Below are 21644 nucleotides of genomic sequence, written 5' to 3'. Positions count from 1 at the left end.
ACCATTCTTAGGACGGTACTTCGTCCTCCGAATTAAATCGACCACGGAAGTAGTATAACCTCCTCTCCCACATATTTTGTCATCTCGAAATGGCAAACTGCGACCCCCCTTCAGCAACATTGCAACGATTTAAGCTATCTTGAATACTCCTAATAGGGTGTATTAGATCACTGATGAAATCCTACAACTCCTCTAGATTCTGGCGCAGCTTCCCAAAGTCATCTGATACACCCTCCTCTATGTAACTAATCCCAAAGCGGAGTAGCCATGTTGGTTAAAATACTACATGTATCTATGCTCATAAACGTAGTAACTACTTTGGTTGTTTAATGTAACGTCACTCTCGCTTACTACGTCTACACTGGATCCAAAAAGGCTTGGTTTCGCCTGAGATTTAATTACAGGAATTACTATCGTAATGCTTATAGAGTTTCTTACGGACAATCCCAAGCTTCCTAATAGTAACTTATCTCCATTAAAAACTGAATGATCCTTTCGTATTCCATCAAATGAAGTTATCCTCGAGAATATTTCTTCATCACACTAGTCATTCTCAACAATTATATGAGGAACCAAAAAAAGAAAGTACGTATACATAAAATAGAGGAAGGGGGAAGCACCATAAGAGCCAGCAAATAAGTCTCAGTCCCCTACGTGGAGTCAACTTAGGGAAGCATAACATAAGTGTCCCCCTCTGCAGAAATATCTTAGGAACAGAACTATTAAATTAAACATGTCATGTGCAGACGAAAACATAGAATTATAAAAGCAAGGAGGCACCTTAAGCAAAAAAAAAGAAAGAAAAAACACGAAAATCTACTTCATGATACGATGACCATACGGAAGATGTAATTAAGGAAAATGGACAGAAAATGGAAGAAAAGAGCTTCAGTATGAGGTCAGAAAACCTCCTCCACAGGTGTCTGGATATATCCTTAATACGATACTGATACTTCAAACGGGGGATACTTTCCTTGATAATGGGAGATATAACGAGGACGGTCCTGGTACCTTCTCATATTTGTAATAATTGCTCAATCAGCCCAGTTTAATTAAGAATAGAAACGCAGTGGCATCCTTATAATCCCAGACATGTTGAAATTCTTTCACAATATTTTGTCTACTTGAATAGATGGACTTATAAACCCTTCGAATGTGCAACTTCGATTTTATTCGCTTTCACTGTGTCTAGCTGGGAGAATATAGATTAGCACAGCTACACACTAGAATGTGACTTTAGTCAATCACATATGCTGATTTCCTTCCTCGGTTGCAAGTGGGCGCTGTTACATGAACTCATACAATATTATTTTGTCCGCAACGTAAAAATATTCGTTCTTCACCGAAGAATCCATATCTTAGAAATCCAAAATTATTATATTTATGTGAGAATGGACAGTAACATGTCCATGCACAGGGAGGGTCCTCTAATTACCTACCCCATTAGCAGGCAGCTTCAGCATCCGTCATGCAGATACGATACACATGGTGTTAATTACTTGGACTGATCTTAAGAAAAGAGAAGGACTTCCTCACAGAACGTATGTAGCAAGTAGAAGGCTTCTCATGGATAGTTCACAGAGAGAGACAGAACCGTAAATTTTCTTCTTATTGTACCATGTAGCCACCGGAATATGCCTATTTATCCCTCTTCTAATGTCTAATCTGAATCGCTGATCGGTTGATATCTCGTATGTAACCTGCGGCTCCCTTTTAGAGGTAAAAGAACTTAATATTTCTCCATTGGACTATGATAATCATTATAATCATGATGGAACGGAAAGTCTTAGGGTCACTTTCAGATTTCTAAGGGATCGTTTTTTTTTTTTTCTTTTTTTTCGTTTCTGAAAGCACTACCAATATTTTCTCGGAGATTTATACAAATGTGCAATTCTTTAATCTTTTAAGATTGGATAAATTCTTTCTCATTCATCTGCAGATACATGCTTGTGCATCATTAGCCGCATTTTCACTTATTCTCCTCATAGTTCCTCCCTTGTTTTCCCCGCCTATTATAGAATAGTATGCGGCAGTCTGGTACGAAGAACGCGAAACCCGCTGACGCATACAACACAGATAACCCTTGAAGCTCAAATCCTGAAGCATTAACCGTAAGCGCAGTATTATCGGGACCAGTGGTTCACTATGAGTAGATGTATCTCACACACATGCGTACTTTTCACACAGCTGTAATGCAGAGTGAAAGACAGTCCTGGAATAATAGTGCCCAACCAATATCAATATTGCTCACTGAGCACTTTCCCTTACATTATGGCACACTGAGCCATATCTTCTGGAGCCTTCACATAGGAGAGTGCAGAGACATTCCCACTTTTCACACAATAATGCTTTGCATGCGATTCATCATCTTTACATATATCACTATTCTTCGAATAAGTATCTCCACTATATCATAATAGTCCAAGTACATGAAGACACATCAGGCAATTAGGATCCCTTTACAATAGTCATCCCTGAGGACCCATTTGCATTTGCCAATACTGCTCTTTAGATAGGACCCTAAAGCTGAACCGAAACGCTCAGGGACATTCTAAGGAATCTGTTATAATAACCTTTATATGATTGGGATACCTATTATTCTCAACAAATTATCACTCCCTATTTTATGTGTACCACTTCTATAGTCAGCACTTATCTTTCTTTCTCTTGTCTACTTCCCTTATGTCATATATATACGGAAAATTTCCGACCAGTCCACTCTAAAATTTTCTCGTAGTTTCTACAATAGTAATCTCTCGTACATCACACACATTACTGATTTCAGTACTATAGCCCCAGTTTCCAATGAATTCCCTATATTTTATGTTAAAAGGGGAATATTGCGTAAGACTATGCTGAAGAATGAAAATAGAAATCAGTCATTCCAGTAGTTAAGTGTCCATTTTAGCTGAAAAACATTTACATCCAATTCACATGATTTTCCTTTGGTCCCGATAATAAAATATTTCAAACACGTCTTATTAAAATATGGAAATTTACCCTTTCTGCTTTATTTAGTGTATCCACGCTCTCCTGCTTTACTGAAATTATATTATACGGAAAAAGACTATTTTGTACAGGCATCTTCTTGTATAATAAATTCAGATAGTTTTCCGAATATTCCGCATATCTTGTAAACCTATTTTAGAAAGCGAATAAGAATTCACACGCGTCGTTCTTGAAGATAGTATAGATAACACTTATATTATGTCCAATATTGCAGAGAAGGAAGGAGCACTTAAAATTCATAAATACGATCTTTCACTTAAAATAATATAGGACGTCGTGGAAAGGATAATATGAGTTGTAGTGATAAAGTTTCTGCTAATTCCCATGGACCGCTGAGGCGCCGATCACTCTCTTCTGTACAATATGAAATAATTATTTGTTTTCTATTCTCCAGAAATTCACAGCAGAAGGCATAGAAAAGTACCTATTCAGAATATCCAGCCTCCGCTTTATAATTCCGCATATGCGTAATCTTTTCCCTCATAAGAAACACATATACTCCGGTATGCGACTCCCTGAAAATCATATCAACGTTAAAGATCCCAAAGAGTTTCTATCTTCCTGGAGAATATTCACTTTCCTTGAAACATCAATATTATACAGCACTCTATGAACAGAATCCTTTTCTAGATTCTTCTCACAATTTCACCACAACCTAAAAGGAGAAAAGTAAATATCATCGCTTTATTATGGTCCCAAAGATGCCACACGATGGGAAATGAATAACATTTCATATTAAACAAGTTCTATCTATTATGAGAAATCGGCCTTCATGTAATTTTCAATTACTATAGAATCCATCACAATCCAAATTTATGCAACGGTTTCTGCCCATTTCTTCTTCAAATACGTGAAAAGTTAGAGTGTTCTTATCATGTTGATCCTTGGAATTGTCTCTGGAATCCAGTATTAAGTATTCGGAAGTTCCTTTGTCTTCAAAAAATTAAATTCATAATAGAACATTATCCATTATTCGTTTTAAGGCACATATCACAGAGAAGGGGGCGCTATATTCAATAATTAAATATATCCCCCAAGAAAGGTACTTTTCTTACATTTCTCAGTTAGTAAAGTCATATACTTCTAGAAATAGATTAGTGCACAACAGTATTTTTAAAATATAAGTAATAGCACTGCCGAAAAGAAAAAAGAGAGAAATCTGAACAGTCCATTCTAAGGTTGCTTAGTACATAAGAAAAAGGAAATACTTTAGTATTTATCACAGCTACCATAATTTTCTACTTCAGTTCTTTATGTTATCTTCATAGGAAATATAGTGACAGCTGTACTTTCATTGTAAATGAGATAACAGAAAAGAATAATTATGTTTCTATGTCAATGCTGGGCAGACATTCCTAAAGTAAAAAAGAACATATAAGACTCTTTCAACATATAATGTGACCTCTGAAGTATTATATTCCTATCTTGTTTTAATAATTTCCCCGTTTTTAATTCTCAACTCAAGTATATTTCCCCGTAATGCGAAATCGTAGAGGCAAGAACTTATATCTGCTCATTCATATGTATGATACAACGTTTTGCACATGTGTAACCTACGCATTGACGCAAACCATCCATAGTAGTGCTTCTTTTAATAAGAGTAGCGAGAGGAATTCCATACGAAATACTTTAACTACGCTTACTTCCATCTTCTTAGTAATTAATTTCCTTTATTTTTACTTTTTTTATTCAGTAATCATAGTGTTTTCACCATATCCCTGTGACAACACTTCGATATAATTATTCATGTATCTCTTCATATGTCTCTCCAAATTCTATACATTTAACATAAATATGAGAACATTTGGAACGCATCATAAAATCGAAATATTTTATTACTATGGTATCAAAAAATGACGCTTAAGATATAAACTACAGAATACGAAAGCATCGCAGAAACCGTAATCACCATAAAGGAAGAGTGCCATCTTAATAATAAAGATTACGTGAAAAATTCTTTTCATAGACATATGCAAGGATATGTATGCATAGAGATATAAAAATCGATATGTCCCCTAAATAGCTCGGACTCCGATTATGTGCTAAGTGCTGCAGATAGAGCATCACCAATGTGGCAGTATCTAGTTAGATCCCTTACAGCGGAAAATCTAAAAAAAAAAAAAGGATACCTACCGGGGACCTAAGTGAGGATGCGGGTAAATATGAACAGACATATCTGCAAGTGAATGGAAAGAAGATCATTTATCTTTAGAGAAAGGAAAAGTAGCGCCCTTATAGGACGTACAGGGAAATATATGTAATGGTTTCAAAGACAGAAGAAAAGAAAGCGTCGTCTACAATTTGAACGTGACCTCTATATCTTTCGACCTCCGCTGATGCTAATGATTATAGTAGTACAAAGGAGGAATTTTAAGTTTCCTCTCCCCTAAAGAAGAGCAACAGAGTATATATAATGGATCTCTATATCTGCGATTTCGATTGAACGCCAGAAGAAGGATAAGTTGTCATTTTCGTGTTGCCACATTGTATAGTAAGAACAGAATGAGCAGTTCTTTTCTGTTATATAAACTATTCATGAGATGTCCCCTACTTACTACCTGTGTTCCGTGATCAAGGTCCGTCAATATTGAAGATGAGCAGGAAAAATGAATGTTATCTGTAAATGATGGGGTTGTGTTAGAATAGTGCCGAATATGAAGGTATGTATGTGTCCTGTACCAAGTAATCACCATAATAGGACGGAATCTTCATTACGAGAAAGCTGAAGAGATACATGTGTACGGTGGAAAAGATACTGTCCATGTTGTATTGTTACTGTGATGTTTTTTCAGGGACGAAGAATTCGTGCACAATAATGGCATGTAGAAGTATCCTACAGACAGAGTAAGCATATTTCTTTTGAGGAATTGATCCATGTGGGTGTTATATTGTGCTACAAATTCATACTATAAGGAAAGTTTTTGGACGACACAAAATTCATGGATGTACCCTATTGCATTCTAAAGTATCCAAGAATCCTAAGAAGTTGAAATTGGAAATTGATGTAAGGATAAAGTATATCGTCTGTTTTAATTTCCTTGGAAGCACGAATCTTGATCTGGTCATGTATGTCCCCGCCACTACATTCAGTATCTTACCGTTTCTAGATCGTTATAAACATATGTGGCGCTATAGGAATTAAGAAGAAAAACCAATTTGATCAAATAAGGAGAATTCTAAGAATAGAGACCTACTCGTAACAACGCCAGAGTATCTTTTGGATTCTAAGCGATCGCTGTAAGAATCGATCCGTGAAGTACAGGATTCATAAGCTTATAGTGATTTCATGGACGCTAACACTGACATAGTTTACTTCGCAGGATGAGCGAAAGATTTTTTTCTTAGGAACTTTTTCTTACTTTGTTTATGTGGAATTTTTCCCATAAACCACATTTTCCTGTTGTTAATATGATAGTGGAGATTTTTCCACAAAAGATATATCTCAAGGTGGGTTTAGAATCCCATTGCAACTGACTATTAGGAAATATATTGAACAAATCTCAATATATTGTATGTCCCCGGCAATATCTTTATATCACTGAAGAAATTGACCCTTATGAGGAAAGATGTATATATATTTTATTGCGTTGTGAATTCTACCTACAATCTTAATAAACAGAAGGAACACCTGCTCTAGTTATAATATATATGTGTTAAGACAGATGGACCATGTTCGCTCAAAAGAACAAGCCTCAATGAGCCCATGTTGACATCATAAGGATTTATTCATTCTATGAATATGAAGATAATTGCTTAAATTAAAAGTATGAGCTATGGAATAGTGAAGTGGTGGAATTATAACGTCGTGTAAGGGGGTGAGGACTAGTTAGCCTATGCAAGGTTAAACTCTATATAAATAGTTGTAATAGAATACTATGAGAATATTCTACATCTATACCGTATATAAGGAAATATATATTCTAGAATGGTTCCCACATAAGAAATATGAGTCAATTGGATTCATTGAGGTGCTTTATTGATATCTTACTATTAAGTGTGGATAATATTGGTTTAAGTGTTTATGTATGTTACTAATACCAATGAGACAAATGAGATTGGCTGCGCACAAGGTGTATTCTATCACCTAAAGATGGAGCGATGAATAAACCTTTTGGCATATATTTAGAAATTACACGAAGAGATGTCCCTTATTACTAGGAGAGTGGGAATTTTCTTTAGAATTGAATTATGCAGCAAATATGTCTGATTAGGCTGTGAAAGAATTTCATTTTACTTGGAATTCTCCTTCACTTAAGGACACAACAGATGTTGATATTTATAAATGAATGTAATTTACAGGTGAATCAAATATGGACTTTGAGCGCAATTCACTCATCCTTATAACATCATCTGTTATGTCCAGAGTCGGGCATAGAAATAACATCATCCCTTCTAAGGGGATCTTATTTTTTACCCTGCCTCGCCGTATTCTTTCAATGCGTCAATAGATTTCATGTGTAGCGGTTTTAGAGCGATCGCACATATGTGTCTAAGCACGTGAGGGTTAATTCGAAAGGGGTGATAAGGTTTCTTATTTTTTCCCTTTTCGGACATTCTTCACATGAACAAAAGGTATAAACTCCTGGACTACTAAAAATTGGAGAATCGCTCCGTTGTTCAATTTCTTTGGGGAGGGATTCCTCTTTAAATACCCTTTTGTGGTGAAGAAGTACGGGAAGATCTCTGGCAGTAGGGTTTCTTTATATATTTCTCTTCGTGTGTTGTATGATTAGCGTAGGGTAAATTAGCCACCCATGCGTGTTGTGCGCCTCATGGTAGTAAGTTGGCGATGAATCCTGTTCAGTGACGTATGTAGTGTGGAACACGGACGAGTTGGATTAAATGCTTCTAGAATGATTTTTATTAAAGAAAAGTTGCTTATTCAGTAGGAAGGGGTGTCACTGCATACATTCTATGGACTTCACATCACCTACAGCCCCGCGTTCCTTATTTTTTTTTTTTTTTTTAAATATTTCTCCAGAACCCCCAAAGTTTCTTTTTTTTTTTTTTTTTTTTTTTTTTTTTTTTTTTTTTTTTTTTTTCTCAACTTGAGTAGGAGAAAAAATAAAACCGCAGATATAAGGAAAGCACGAAAGAGTTGTCATTGCAACGTAGGAAGGGGAAAATGAAGGAGGTAAAGAATGCGTTTATAAGTGTTTTTCACGAAGAATGCATATTCTCAATTTGTGGAATGCCCACAGATATAAGTCGAATGCGCGTATAAATTTGTATGCATGCGGTGAAACGCGTATGCTTGGTCGCTCTCTTAACCCCATAGCGAACTCCATTTTGTGTGCATCCGCGTATAACTAAATTATGAATAGAATAAAAAAAAAACTTATTCTTTCTTCCAAAGCATAAAGTAGCTATGTAGGTCCTCAGGAGATACTCCATTTTGTTGTGAATTCGCACCATCTTAATGACACAGAAATAAGAAAGGGATACGGAAAAGAATGTAAAAAAAAAAAGAAAAGGAAAGCACACATTGAAGTTAAAATTGAGTAGACCGTAGGGCGAAGAGGGAGAAGTATACGCATAGATAAGCACCTACTCTCTGGCTTCCTTCTATTCCTACCCCTCCCCCACTTGTACATATACGCCTTTTGTATGCTCAAGCATGGGATGCACATCGAGTTCACAGAGACCCACATCGACCAGGAACATCAACATCGTGACATCCGGGTCGGAGCAGCAAAAAAAAAACGATACGAAAGTGAAGATTGTCTTATTAGGGGACAGTGGAGTTGGGAAGTCCAGTATCGCCCTATACTTGTGCCACGGTCGTTTTTCCGATAAGCACCAGGTGACAATAGGAGCTGCCTTTCTGCACCACACCATTGAGCTTAAAAATGGTAAGTAAGAACTCACAGGTGGCCGCGATCACATCTATATCGTTATATGTGCACATTCTTCTGTGTAAGAGGCTCTTTATTCCATTGTGTTGTACTGTCATGTGTTGTAGTGTACCTTTCTCTTCTCTCACGGATAGCAAAATGCGCATGAACGGATGTGCATGACATAGGATATATCGAGTGTCTGTTTTGCTTCTCCTTTAGGAGCCACTATGAAACTGCACATTTGGGATACCGGAGGGCAGGAGCGATTTCGGTCCATGGCGCCGCTGTACTATCGCGATGCCTACGGGGCCATAGTCGTGTATGACTCTAAGTAAGTCCGTGCGACTTGCCTCCCCGCGTGCGCTGCACATATCGGGATTCACACGTTGAGGAATCTCTTGGTGCGCATCTGCACCATGAGTTTCACCCCCCAACCCAACCCCCCAAAAATATGCAGCAACGTGGAATCCTTCAACTCGCTCAAGTACTGGATTAATGAAATAAAGTCGAATGGATCGCGAAACTGCTGCATCATGGTGGTCGCAAATAAAAAGGACCTTCCACAAAAACTGAATTCAGAGGTGAGAAGAATGAGAAAAAAATGAAAATGGCGAAGAAAATGGATCATATGTTATGCACAGTCCATATTAATGCTCACCCTGTCTGTTGGCTGTTTCCTCTTTTGAGCTGACATTTTTTTTTTTTACGACGCACAACTGCGACGTTGTCCCTTCTCCTTTACTTTGCAGATGGTGATGAAGTTCTGCGAACAGGAAAATGTGTCCTTTATTGAATGCTCCGCTAAGGTAAAAATTGAAAAATAAATTAAAACATGGGCACGTGTGGGAAAATGCGAAAATGTGCAGAAAAACGGGCGGTATGCAAATGCCCAGGTGATCATAGTGGGGGAATTACAAGTAATGGAATAACGAAAACCAAAAATATTCTGATAAAAAAGGAGCGAAATGCTAATTTTCATCCTTCCTGACATTTTTTCTCTTTGCAGACTGGTGAGAATATTAACACCCTTTTTGAAAAGATAGGTATACACGTCATTTCACTTATGCAAAATAAAGTGGTCACCGTAGCATTCCTTTGTGATTGTTATTTCGAGTTTGTTGTCGATTTTGCCCTTCATCTTTTCCATGTCGTGACCCATGTTGTTTTCCCCCCTCTTATATACGCAGCAAGCCGCATTTATTTGAGATTCAAGGAAGTGTTATATTACAGTGGCCCATAATATAAGCCTAACACCCACAAGGAGGTAGGTAAAAAAAAGAAAGAAAACCAGACCATAGCAGACAAATTATATGCTTTTCCTTTCCTTTTTTTTTTTTTTTTTTGCCACCAATTTTTGGTCCTCCCCAGTAATTCATTCACCCGCTGTAAAGTGTTTAAAGTTACAACATTTTGTGTAATTCCATTTTTTTTTTTTTGATGTCAATTAAAAAATGAGGATTCGATTAATACGATTTATTGTGTACATGTGCAATATGTTTTCGCACATGTTTTTATTCTTTTTTTTCTTTTTAAAAAACAGTAGAAATTACTCCTCCTTTTATTAAATGTTTTAAAAAAAAGTGTAGGAATTTATGTTCCGTTATTGTTGCACCTCATTCTCCGCCAAACTGAGGAGGGAAAAAAAAAAAAAAAAAGAGGGGGGCCCATAGGCTGGTAAAAGTTGGGTAACACACCCCCTGCGCTGTGCAGCATAAGTTACGAACATTGAGAAGAGAGGCTACGGGATAGCATAATCGGGTCAGTGCAACGATTAGGAGCCCGTTTTAAAGATTGGAAGGTATAATTTATGTCCTCCATGAGGAGTTCAACGTGGTGATAGAGGATGTGAATTTTGCTACCGTACACGAGAGTTTATCCCTTTTCCACTTGTTCCCAACACCGCACGCGCGCCACTGACTTATACTTGACGAATTTACTTCATCTGTAAGCCGATGTGGAGATAGCTACACCACCGAGGGGGGACGCATGAAGGGCACAATTAAAATAATATGTACTACTCCCCTTCATGTATACCTACACAGTGGAAAGAGAAAAAAATAGAAACGAACTGCTTCTCATTTTAGAGCAGCCCAGTGGGTAAACGGGAGGTGCATATGACCATATACATTATATGTATGTGACAGGAGTTGCCATTAAAAACAACAAAAAAAAGAAATTTAAAATACAGAGCAGCGTGAGCATATATCCGAAACAATCGCTTCAGTTTGTTACCTTTTTTTTCGTTACCACTTATGCAACGCAAACAGGAAGGGGGAACATTCCAACCTAGTTTTTCCTCGCCATGTGCAAACGTTTTTTTTTTTTTTTTTCGTGTCATCAGCGAACAGTTAAAATAGGAGGAAGGGCGCAAGGTTGAATGTCAGTCGATTTGGAACAGCAAAGAAAAGTGCGCACTATACAGAGGCACTGAAAAAGAAAAAGTATTACCAACGAAGATACGAACGAAAAGGAGCATTATATATGTTGTACGCGTGGCGAAGAAGGAGTTGTTAATGTGAAGTACCTGTAGCAAGGCTACCTCTTAACTGCCGCGCTACCCCCCTGCAGTGGTAATATTTCCTGGCGAGCAAAATGAACATAGTGAGGGCCATTGTGGTGGCTATTACCTGCTGCCTACTCTTAATGGGGATAACTCAAAGCAAAGGACCAGCCATTGAGTTGAAGAACAACTACATAGAAGGAACAATCAAAGGGAATTTGAACGTCTTGGCAGATTGTACCGTATACCTCGATTCAGATATATATAAGAAGCCAAACAAAAATGGGAAATTTATTTTTACAGACGTAAAGGAAGGAACCTACAACATGTTTGTTAATCATCCATACATTGAATTTAGCAAGTACCAAGTGAATGTAAAAAAGAGCGTCACGAAAAACAATGACAAGGTTTACGTTGTCCAAGCATATGAGCAGATATCCCCTTTTGAAACGAGCAACTTGATGGTTACCAACATTGTTTTTGAGGCTGAGAAGGTGTATGATTTTTTGATGCCCCAAAGGAATTTTTATTTATTTAATTTGTTTAAGAGTCCCATTTTTTTAATTTTCCTCTTCTTCTTAATTTTGATGAGTGTGCTGCCACAAATGCAGAAAATCTCCGAATCTGGCAGTGAGGAGTCTATTGGCCCGGCTACTTACAAGTCGAGCTTTGTGGAGTCCCTCAAGTGAGGCCTGCTGCTTTGCAGTGTGTACCGAGCATATCTGATTTGCTACACTTGCCTCATTTGCGGTGCCGTTTGGTTGGCTTCTCCCGTTTTGTTGTTCCCGCTTCTGTTCCTATTTCCTTTTCCTTTTTTTTTTTTTTTTTTTGTGCTCAATTTGGTGACAAAAAACCGCCGTACACATTTATCCCCCCACTCGAGACTTACCAGAACTGCTGACAAGATATTGTTTAACCGTTTGTGTTTCATTCCACTGGGAAAAGCCCAATAGGGAAGAACCACAAAAGTGAGAGGCTACACAAAACATTTTCAAGAGTCCAATTAAACCGTATTTGCAGTGCGTCAAAAAAATAGTCCCTAAGGGGAGCATAGCGGTGGATATCTGTTATAACCAATTTGTAGATTCTGAAAAAAGCGCAAAACCGATTCACCCGTTCTCTTCATCAATTTGTTTCACTTTTCAATTTAGCAGTTTGGCAGTCTGAGCTGCAAAATTGGGTACCACACTCCTTGAAAGGACTCCCCAACGGAGCGAATTCCTTTTGCTTCTCACTCACCAAGGTTGGGGAGACATATCCTCCATTCGCTCATGTACATACATATAGACACTTGTATATGTATGACGACATGGCAGGATGGGAGAGCCTTAATTCGATGGAATGTTTTTGTTTCCTTTTTTTTTTTGCCCCCTTGGGAACAATAAACGCGGCTGTTAAAAAGGGTAATAAATGAAACAAAAAAAAAAGAATAGACTTAAAAAAAAACCCTGTGTGATAAAATTTTCAGAAAAACATACTCAACGTGGGGATTGGAGTTATGGATGGTGAGGCACATTGGGCATCGCCCGTCTGGTCAGTGCATCACCCATATCATACGATAACTTCATCAAGTGCCACGGCGAATACGCACGATTTGTATCGAGCCCTTCACCCTCCCACAGCTGATCCTTTTGCGGAATAAAAAAAAAAGGTGAGATGCAAAAGGTGAGGCGCAACATATGTGCCATGTATCCTGCCGATCCAGACTTTTGGAGCTGCCTTTGTTACTTCGATTATTTATGTACATCTGCGTGATGTGGTTGAGTTTCTTTTTCTTCTTCTCCAAAGTTTCCCTGGAGTTCATTTATTCTGTTATCATCTATTCCGTGATCATCTATTTTGTGATCATCTATTCTGTGATCATTTATTTCGTGATCATCTATTTTGTTCTCCTCTATTTTGTGAGGTCAGCATTGCTGTGGCAGTTTTTTCTAGTTAGTGGCGCAGTAAAATTTGCTGCTGTGTTTTCTGTCACAAAGGTTTCTGCTCAGGTTGCTATCCTCATGAGGATTATCCTACAAGGGTGAACTTCCCTCACCGCGGAGGTCAACCCCCCACCCAGAGCCCTTTTCAGGGATTAAATCCATGGCATGGGACTTCGATTGAACAGTTTCCTTCGCCAGTGAATTGGCTCTTTCGTTATTTAACTTTTTTCTAGATGCATTTTTCCCCCTTGGAGTTCAAGCTGGTGTTAGGACGGAATTGTCTGTGTCTGCGTGTTCGTCATTCTTCTTCTTTTCCGCCGATCCCCCCACCTCTTTCGCATCCTTCATCTGTTTCACCTCCGTCACTTCCTCCAACATTTTGGCCGTCGGTCACGCAGAGGAGGTCTCTCAGGTTGCTAGGCAACATGGGGGTCATGCGGATATAAACACCCGGGACTAATCCGAAGGGCAATTTCAAAAAGAGTGTGGAAACTTCATAATTAAAGGCTCCATTAAAAACTTTTTTTGATACTGCAAAAACATTTATTATGGATTTGAAAAGGTAAAAGTAGCATGCATCATCTATTTCGCTAAATGTCCAATCTAGTAGGTGAAGCTTTATTAAGAAGTTCGCTACTTTTTTTCCCGATTCCTCATCTAAGTATGGACATGCTAGCAGGAAGAGGTCATTGTCCAGTAGGTACCTGTTGATGTGCGTATTGTAAATGCGCATGAGGAAATTTGGGGTACAGTGGATTCTGTTCAGAAGTGTATTCTCCGCGTCTTCCATCTCCTGCATATCATTTTCATCAGAAGAGTTTTCAAAATCACATTCATTAAAGACCTGATCTGTTGCCCAACCGGATGATTGGCTATCATCGTAATCCCGCTCATAATTGCGGTCTCCTTCTCGCACATCTTGCAGTACATCGTTCACCACGTTGTCATCTTCCTCTTCACCAATTCCACTTGGGGCATCTTGGTTGATTTCCCCCTCAGCGGGACTCATCATTCCGCCACTGAAATGGCCGATAGATGTTCCTCTGAGCTGATCGTCTCCCTCTAGGCTTCCTTCACTCACGGCAGATTGTGCAGGGGCCTCCTCATTAATCGCATCATCCAAAGGCACGTTGGCAGAAATCAAATCCCAGAGGGTTTTGTCTGGATACCTTAATTTAACATTATTAATTTGCTCGAAGACAGCCGGTCTCTTGTGCTGTAAGGTGTTAAGTACCAAATTGAGTTGAGCATAATTTATGTTGACGAAGAGGGAACCAGGGATGACAAAATATATAGATGCCTCGATGTAGACCTTCAATTCGTTCTTGTCTGGGATGAACCTAACGCATGTTTCATACATATAAGTAGCAGACAATTTAAAAGATATCCAAAAATTCTTGGCACACTGTTCATTCTTAAAATAGAGTACTCCAATAGAACCAACAGAAAAGGGATTAGCTCTACAGAGTTCACTGAGGTTGAAGAGCAAGTACGTGTCATCTATCACGTTTATACTTGCATTATGTTTTGATCCGAAAAGTAAACCAAATTTGATAATGCCCAGATGGTCTGCGAATAATTCGTACTTGCTCGAATGCTCCTCCACAGCTGCATATAAATTCAGAGCATCAAGCAAATAATCAGAATTGCCTATGTCTAACACTTCCAATATAGGGTCTCTATCTTGGCTCTGATAGTAGAGGTCTATTAGACTATGCAGAATGTACTCTTCTTTTTGGTCGAATGGTAGTCCGGTCACTAGTAAGATGCGGCAGTCTGGTACCCACTTGTCGTAGTTATGGGTTTTACTTTTAAAAATTAAATTGTCCATTATTTCGAGGGGCAATTTGGATCGGACGCGCTTAAGGTGGTCATCTACTTTGGGTACCTCCTTCGCGCCTCCCTTTACGCACTCCGCTTTTAGACTCTTCCTGGTTTCGCAAATAAACGGAGACACTAAATAGTTATCTGCATCCTCCGGGGACGACAAGTGGACTATAGCGAAACTATCTGAAACCTTCAAATTTGTGTTTAGTTTGTTTCTGAGGGTTAAAATGTCTCCCTCCCCAACTTGGCTGTTTGCATTCTTTACTTTCACTGGTCCGTAATACTTTGTAATTTCTTTCATCATTAGCTTTTCCTTTTCCTGCGGATTTTGCGGTGGTGGCTGCTCTTGTTGCTGCATCTGTTGCAGTTTCTGCAACTGTTGTGGCTGTTCCTCTTCCTTCTTCTTTTCTTCTTTTCCCTCCTTAGGAACGCGGTTATCCATTCTTCCTAACGTCCGGTTGCCTGTTTCGTCTGCTCCCTCCCCATCTATGGCCATGTCTCTCCCTTTTAATAAAAACCCTGAGGAGGAATCTGAATGATCAATACGATCTTTCTCCTTCCTTCTGCTTTCTTTCTTCATGTTGGCATCCTCTTTCGGATTACCTTTTTCTCCTTCACCTTTACTAATGGACTGCTTCTCCCTCTTCACCTTCTGCGTCTCTTTCACCTTCCCCATTGGTACGTTACTCATTGAGGGGCCTTCGCCATTAGATGGGTACTCGCCATCCCTATTGTCTGATCGAAACTGAACATTTTCGGCTTCTTTCTTCTCTGAATGTGTAGTTAATTCCTCTTTTTTTCCCTTCTTCCTGGTATTGACTTCCGGCGAGCTTATTTTGTAATTCTCATCATACTGTTCATCCTTGATCTTCGAATCATAATCATGTCCATTACTGGGATATTTTTTTCTCTTTAAATCTGTTGGATCCTTTTTTTGGCTTCCTTCATTTTCATTTGGGTCTCTCTTCTGTTTTTTTCCCTTCATATTGCTTCAGTTTTTTTTTTTTTTTTTTTAAAAATGCTTATATGCTAAAAGGCTACTCTGATCGGCGATTTCGGTGTGTAGTTAAATAGGAAGAGATACTTCAATCCCGTTGTCAAAAAAAAAAAATAGATCATTCTTTTCACATTCAAACCCTAATTGGTAGATGGCCAAACGGTCCCAATGGGATCGTTCTTCTCTGTACCAATGAGCTATTCCAAATTTGGTGTTCGTTAAAGCTGTGTTTTTATTCTACTCCTAGTTTGACCAGCTTGCTTCACATTACAAAATTGCCAACTGGGGGAAGAATATGTATCAGTTGGGATAAACTACACGCTGCTTCTCCCCTTGCACTGACCTGCGTGCCACTGTGTCCAGGTGGTAATTGCTCACATGCGAGTGGGCATGTTCGTGAATATTGTTAACTAATGTGAAAAGCAGACACAAATGTGGGAGACACTAAATGCGGGAGCCAACAAATGGGGGAGGCGACCAATGTGGAAGCCAACAAAAAGTAAATGCACATTTGTGTCACGCCTTCGTATTTAAAATTGCGCATATTTGGTAATCAGAGATAATTTAAAAGAGAGTCTTCGCGGCAGAACAACATGTGCACAGAAGATGGTGTGTGCATGGTTACTAAGCCGGTTGCACATAATGCAGGAAAACGATTAGTTCAACAGTACATAGGTTCGCATAACTGTACACAGGTACGTGTACACACGGAGAGGTAGATATATATACAGATGTGTCTGTGTGCCTCTCTACCTCTTATGAATATCTGGACTTCTACTTAAAAGGTATGGCAGATGTGCGTGAACAATTGTGACAACATATCAACGTGCATGTAGTGATAACCCTTGCTGGGGATTTACCCGTGAAGTAAAAAAAAAAAAAAAAAAAAAGAGAAATACATCGGTGAGAATAGGTTAAACGTTCAAATATTAGCATATATGTCGACACCATTGCCGCAAGAAAATAAGTTAGAACGCGTAAGCTTCTACTTTTAAAATATGAGGATAAAAACGCTCATAACCTTTTTTTGGAAGAGCTTAACACCTCATAAATTTCGTTCCCCTTTTTATGTGTTAAGAGGAAAAATATATATACTTCGACGAAAAAGGGAGAAACGTGTAAAAAGTTTAAAAAAAAATAAAAAAATGTATTTTTGTAGGGATTTCACCTCATAATGCGACCCGTTAAAAATAGCTACCATGAGGCATAGAAGCGCCATCAAAATGAATACAACATAAGAGCAATAACCAGGAAGAATATGCACAGAATCCATTCCATCCATTCTTCTTGTGCTTTCTTCCTACAAAAAAAAGTACTTTTTTTAAAGAAGAAAAATCGTAATATATGAATATTGGGGTACAGGTTTCACCTGAAAAATATTTGCCTAGTCAGAAAGAAAACAAAATGCTTACGAAAAGTTCATCTCGCAGGTTAGCCACGACAACCTGTGGCAGGATTAGAAAAAAAATAAACAAAATAAAATATGCGCACAAGACCAAATAAAATATAAAGTTATATATGCAAGAGCAAGAAAGAGTGATGTAAAAAGTTTTCGTAATATATATCAAATATCTGAATTTTTCTTCTTTTTTCTGTTACATTATGACGCTTTTACCTTGTACGTTTTTTTTTTTTTTTTACCTTCTCATTTGTACGATTTTTCATTTTTACATGTACCTATTTTTTCCTTTTTTTTTTTTTTTGCGTACCCTGCTGCGGCTTCCATTTTTCTTCTGACCAGTTAGTACAATTTCCACCCGTAAGGTGGCACTACGTAGTGGCTACATTATGTTGCATCTATTTCTGCCTTTATAAACCTGGTAGTATGTGCCCGTTCGTCTTGAATGTCCCCTCGTGCAGTGTTCCTTAGCAGTTCGGAGTAGCTTCTCCTATGTAGAAAAGAAACTACGAATAAGCAGACGGGGTTGCATACGTTTGTAACATCCCCGCGAGTACATGTCCCTTTCTGCACATGGGAACAGGTGGGGGGAAAGAACTGACCTGAGTAAAAGAAAACGCAACCACCGTTTCTCTAAAATATAATCGCACACATTGAGGGCGCAGCTTAGACACTGATTGATGCGTCCCCACTGTGCTCTTTCCGATCCCGTTAAGTTTTTTTATGTTGTATGTCTTTCTTCTACCCCATAAGTTCTTTTAATGAAAACAATTTGGTGGCTGTGTAGTAGGAGAGTTATAATCCACTGATTTGAGAAAATATTCAGGACAATATACCAGCACAACTGTGTGTGTTTTTAGGGGGGACAAGTGGACACGTAACTCTTTTTTTTTTTTTTTCCTAAAATATAATGAACGACCGCATAAGCAGAGATCTGACGAAGAGCTTTCTTGAGAAGAGGGAGATGGCAAAGGACGAAGTGGATCCGCGAAAAAATTGGCTAAAGAGAATTTTAATGAATAACAATTCATACGATTTGAAAATGTTTTTAAAAGCAAGCGAATTAAAAACAAAGGATGGGGATTATTGTAAAAGTTGTAAAACTAGCGTGAAGCAAATTTATTACATAAACACGAGCAAAGTTTTCTGTGAAGTGTGCGAAGAGATATTCTGTATGTACTGTGTAAAAAGCATAGATGTGATGAAAGACAGCCAGCTAAAATATATAAAAGTGAGACTATGTAAGAACTGCTTCATATATATAAATGAATTAAAATATATTATACACCCAAATTTGTCTATAGATAAGAAGGCCATTGATTTGGTGAATGCCTTTGACGAAATTTCAAGTCGGTACACCACCATGTGTAGCAACGTGTCGCAGCTAAATGGGTTAATTATGCTTTGTGAAAATAATAAAGAATATTTAGATAATTTTAAAACTGAAATTAAGCAGCTAATGGATGTTATTCAGCACGATATGGACTTCCTCAATGACATGAAAAAGAAAAATAATTTTTCCGCCGACAATACCCTTATTCTGAACAAAATGGGGAAAAATTTAATACTATACTTGAAAATTATTAGGAATAAAATCATTCCCGGAGCTGTGGAAGTGATGAACAAAACGAAGGAATTGCTCTATAGAAAGAAGTAGCTCCTGTCCATGTCAGCGTTGGAATGTGTCCTTGGAACGTATTTATGACCTACATGCAGGGGGATTTCTACTGTTATGGGTCTTTATCAATAGGAGAAATCCTTCCCTCTCTCCCGTTTATCTTCTGTTCCTACTTACCGGCGCGCTCATCGGGCAACTATTTGAAGTTCCCGAAGGTGCCTCCGCCGGTATTACTCCCCATCATTCCCCCCCATTTGCATTTTTTTTCAGTTATTTTTGTTTGTTCTTTTAGCCTCCGTCCGATTGCTATTGGTGCTGTCCCTGTTGCGAATTTGCAGCTGCCAATTTTGATATATTTTTTCCCTCCGAGACCCGCCAATTCGCGCATTATTGATATAACCTTCTCATCAGTTTTTGTTTAACATGCGAGCTGTCTGAGCTTTCGTAACTTTACGTCCATTTGTCCTTTTTTATTCTCTACCCCAACGATGTTGTCGTGTTGTACTTGTTTGATCATTCGTGATTATTACTCCATTTTTGTGTCCCTAATTTTAGTCCTCATTATGCTTTTTTCCCAAAGTGCATATTTTTTTTATTTACCTCTTAATGAATGCGCTGCTGAGAAAAAAGGCAACCATAAGGGATAATAAAAAATCATCTTGTTTTTGTTTACCTGTGAACATTTTTTCAAGTTAGTAAACGTTCGATGCCCCCATTTTTATGTACTCTGATGCCACACTCTGAAAAAAAAAAATATTACATGGCCCGTTTGAGGGGAACCAAAAAATATGGGGCAGGAAAAAAAAATTCTACTTATAAGACAAGATAACAAACCATTTAGCAGTTTCCTCTTGATAATCGTCCTTCCCTATTTACGTATGAGAAAAAAGTGGTGCCATCCAGATTTCGGGTGTTTTTCCTTAAATTTTGAACACACAAAAGATGCACTACAAGGGACGGGACGCAACCTGCACATGTGTAGCAGAAAATTCAGATTGACGCTCCGTAGCAACACCGTTGGAGAGGATTTTCTGTTGTGTGTAGAAGCTCCTCGGGGCGATCATTTGCATTCTTCGACTTTATGTGTAGACCATTTTTACCCATAAAGTGGAAAGACATTTACGTGTTAAGAAAAAAGAGAATTTTTCAAACCTCTGTTGAGACGGAGGGAATTTCAAAATTTTGTAATAATACACGTTATAACAGACCCAAAACGATTTTTTCTTTATCGTCCTTTCTAATTCCTGTGTTTTTGTCGCTACATTTACTTATATGCAATAGGTGTTTCCATACACGCTCCCGTTCAACTAATTTTGTGCCTCTCGAACAATAGCTATTTTGCAGTTAAGCACAAGAAATGGCATGGTGGTACCATGGGAGTAGCCCCGTGGACAAGGTGTGTGTATTCCTATGAACGTACACATATGTGTGTTTTTTCACTTTTGCAGACACCTGCGCAGGATGGCAAACCTTAAAAACGGCTAATTGACTAGCTAATTATAAATTAAGAACAAAGAAAAAAAAAGAAAAAAAAGAAAAAAAAAAAAAAAAATACCATCTAGCCAAGAAACCATCACGTGGTGTTCATAAATTTTATATGATTTACATGATGTCTGAAGATGCAATAAAAGATAAAAAACAAAACCGCAAAAATTAATATACCAAAGAGAATGAAAACCAAAACAGCAGCATTGTTCTCATTGTGATCGTGAATATTGTGTATGTATCTGTAAATTGGGGTTTCTGAAGTGGGGCTCCCTAAATTTTGCATTAACCTCGTTGATGATAATATGTTAAAAAGCGCGGATGAATTTAGTTGTATGTTTGACAGGCTGCTTTTGTCTCGCATAATTTCAAAGTTGAGTGGGTTCTTCCTCTTCTGGGGATCTTCATTATTTCGGTTCCCTTGGAAAGTGAAAATTGAGCAGTCGTGTGCGAATGCTTAATGAGTTAGCCATGGATCCAGGCAAAGAAAAAAGAAAAAAAAAAAAAATTGAAAAACAGACGCGGGGGGTGTTACACCATGAGGTGCCACTCGGGGTAAAGCAGAACACTTCCCGTGGGGACATATACATTTGGCAGGATAGTCGTACCTCCTTTTAAGCTCCTCCTTAAATCTTTTTTTCGTATCGCCTTGACCAATAAACGACCAGCGGAAAGAATGAGCAAACAGAGTAGCACCAGATATTTTTTCATTTGTACTTGTGGCGTTGTTCATTTTATATAGTTCCTCGTATATCTTACAGTATGCACGCGGGGATGCATATATGGACGTATATGAACATATATACCTATACACGTGCGTTGGCTTCTCCTTTCTCTTTATCTTAACTCGTTCGAGTGTAACACATGTACCCGCGCGGGCGTGGCTCCTGTGTCAATCTGTTCTACATGCGCATTTGCACGCCTTACACAAATGCACACACGGAGAAGTGAGTTTTTGCGGCATTTGGTGAGTGACGCGCTTGAGATCCAATTGTTTTTTTTTTTCTTTCATCTTTGTCATGCAATTTTTATGCATTGCCTTTTGTA

At 38.3% G+C, this 21644-nt stretch overlaps 5 protein-coding genes across 5 annotated transcripts; 3 read left to right on the top strand and 2 right to left on the bottom strand.

Annotated features, from left to right (window-relative positions):
• Window positions 1-8626: 8626 nt before the first annotated feature.
• Window positions 8627-10086, top strand: C922_00481 (rab family, other; the record flags this gene model as incomplete). Its single annotated transcript, XM_008816097.1, has 6 exons — window positions 8627-8861; window positions 9066-9177; window positions 9304-9427; window positions 9596-9652; window positions 9853-9889; window positions 10034-10086. The coding sequence occupies 6 exons, from the start codon at window positions 8627-8629 to the stop codon at window positions 10084-10086; spliced, it is 618 nt and encodes a 205-aa protein (XP_008814319.1).
• Window positions 10087-11438: 1352 nt separating this feature from the next.
• Window positions 11439-12035, top strand: C922_00480 (hypothetical protein; the record flags this gene model as incomplete). The annotated part of the gene is made up of 1 exon (XM_008816096.1): window positions 11439-12035. The coding sequence occupies one exon, from the start codon at window positions 11439-11441 to the stop codon at window positions 12033-12035; it is 597 nt and encodes a 198-aa protein (XP_008814318.1).
• Window positions 12036-13569: 1534 nt separating this feature from the next.
• C922_00479 (hypothetical protein) lies at window positions 13570-16083 on the bottom strand (the record flags this gene model as incomplete). Its single annotated transcript, XM_008816095.1, has 1 exon — window positions 13570-16083. The coding sequence occupies one exon, from the start codon at window positions 16081-16083 to the stop codon at window positions 13570-13572; it is 2514 nt and encodes an 837-aa protein (XP_008814317.1).
• A 2321-nt stretch (window positions 16084-18404) lies between these two features.
• Window positions 18405-19151, top strand: C922_00478 (hypothetical protein; the record flags this gene model as incomplete). Its single annotated transcript, XM_008816094.1, has 1 exon — window positions 18405-19151. The coding sequence occupies one exon, from the start codon at window positions 18405-18407 to the stop codon at window positions 19149-19151; it is 747 nt and encodes a 248-aa protein (XP_008814316.1).
• Window positions 19152-20685: 1534 nt separating this feature from the next.
• On the bottom strand, window positions 20686-21308 carry C922_00477 (hypothetical protein; the record flags this gene model as incomplete). The annotated part of the gene is made up of 2 exons (XM_008816093.1): window positions 20686-21017; window positions 21206-21308. 2 exons carry the CDS (start codon window positions 21306-21308, stop codon window positions 20686-20688), a joined length of 435 nt encoding a protein of 144 aa, XP_008814315.1.
• Window positions 21309-21644: the final 336 nt, after the last annotated feature.

The sequence above is a fragment of the Plasmodium inui genome (genome assembly GCF_000524495.1).
Source record: "Plasmodium inui San Antonio 1 unplaced genomic scaffold supercont1.2, whole genome shotgun sequence".
In the NCBI taxonomy this organism is placed as follows: domain Eukaryota; phylum Apicomplexa; class Aconoidasida; order Haemosporida; family Plasmodiidae; genus Plasmodium; species Plasmodium inui.
This window is presented reverse-complemented; position numbering and strand designations above follow the sequence as displayed.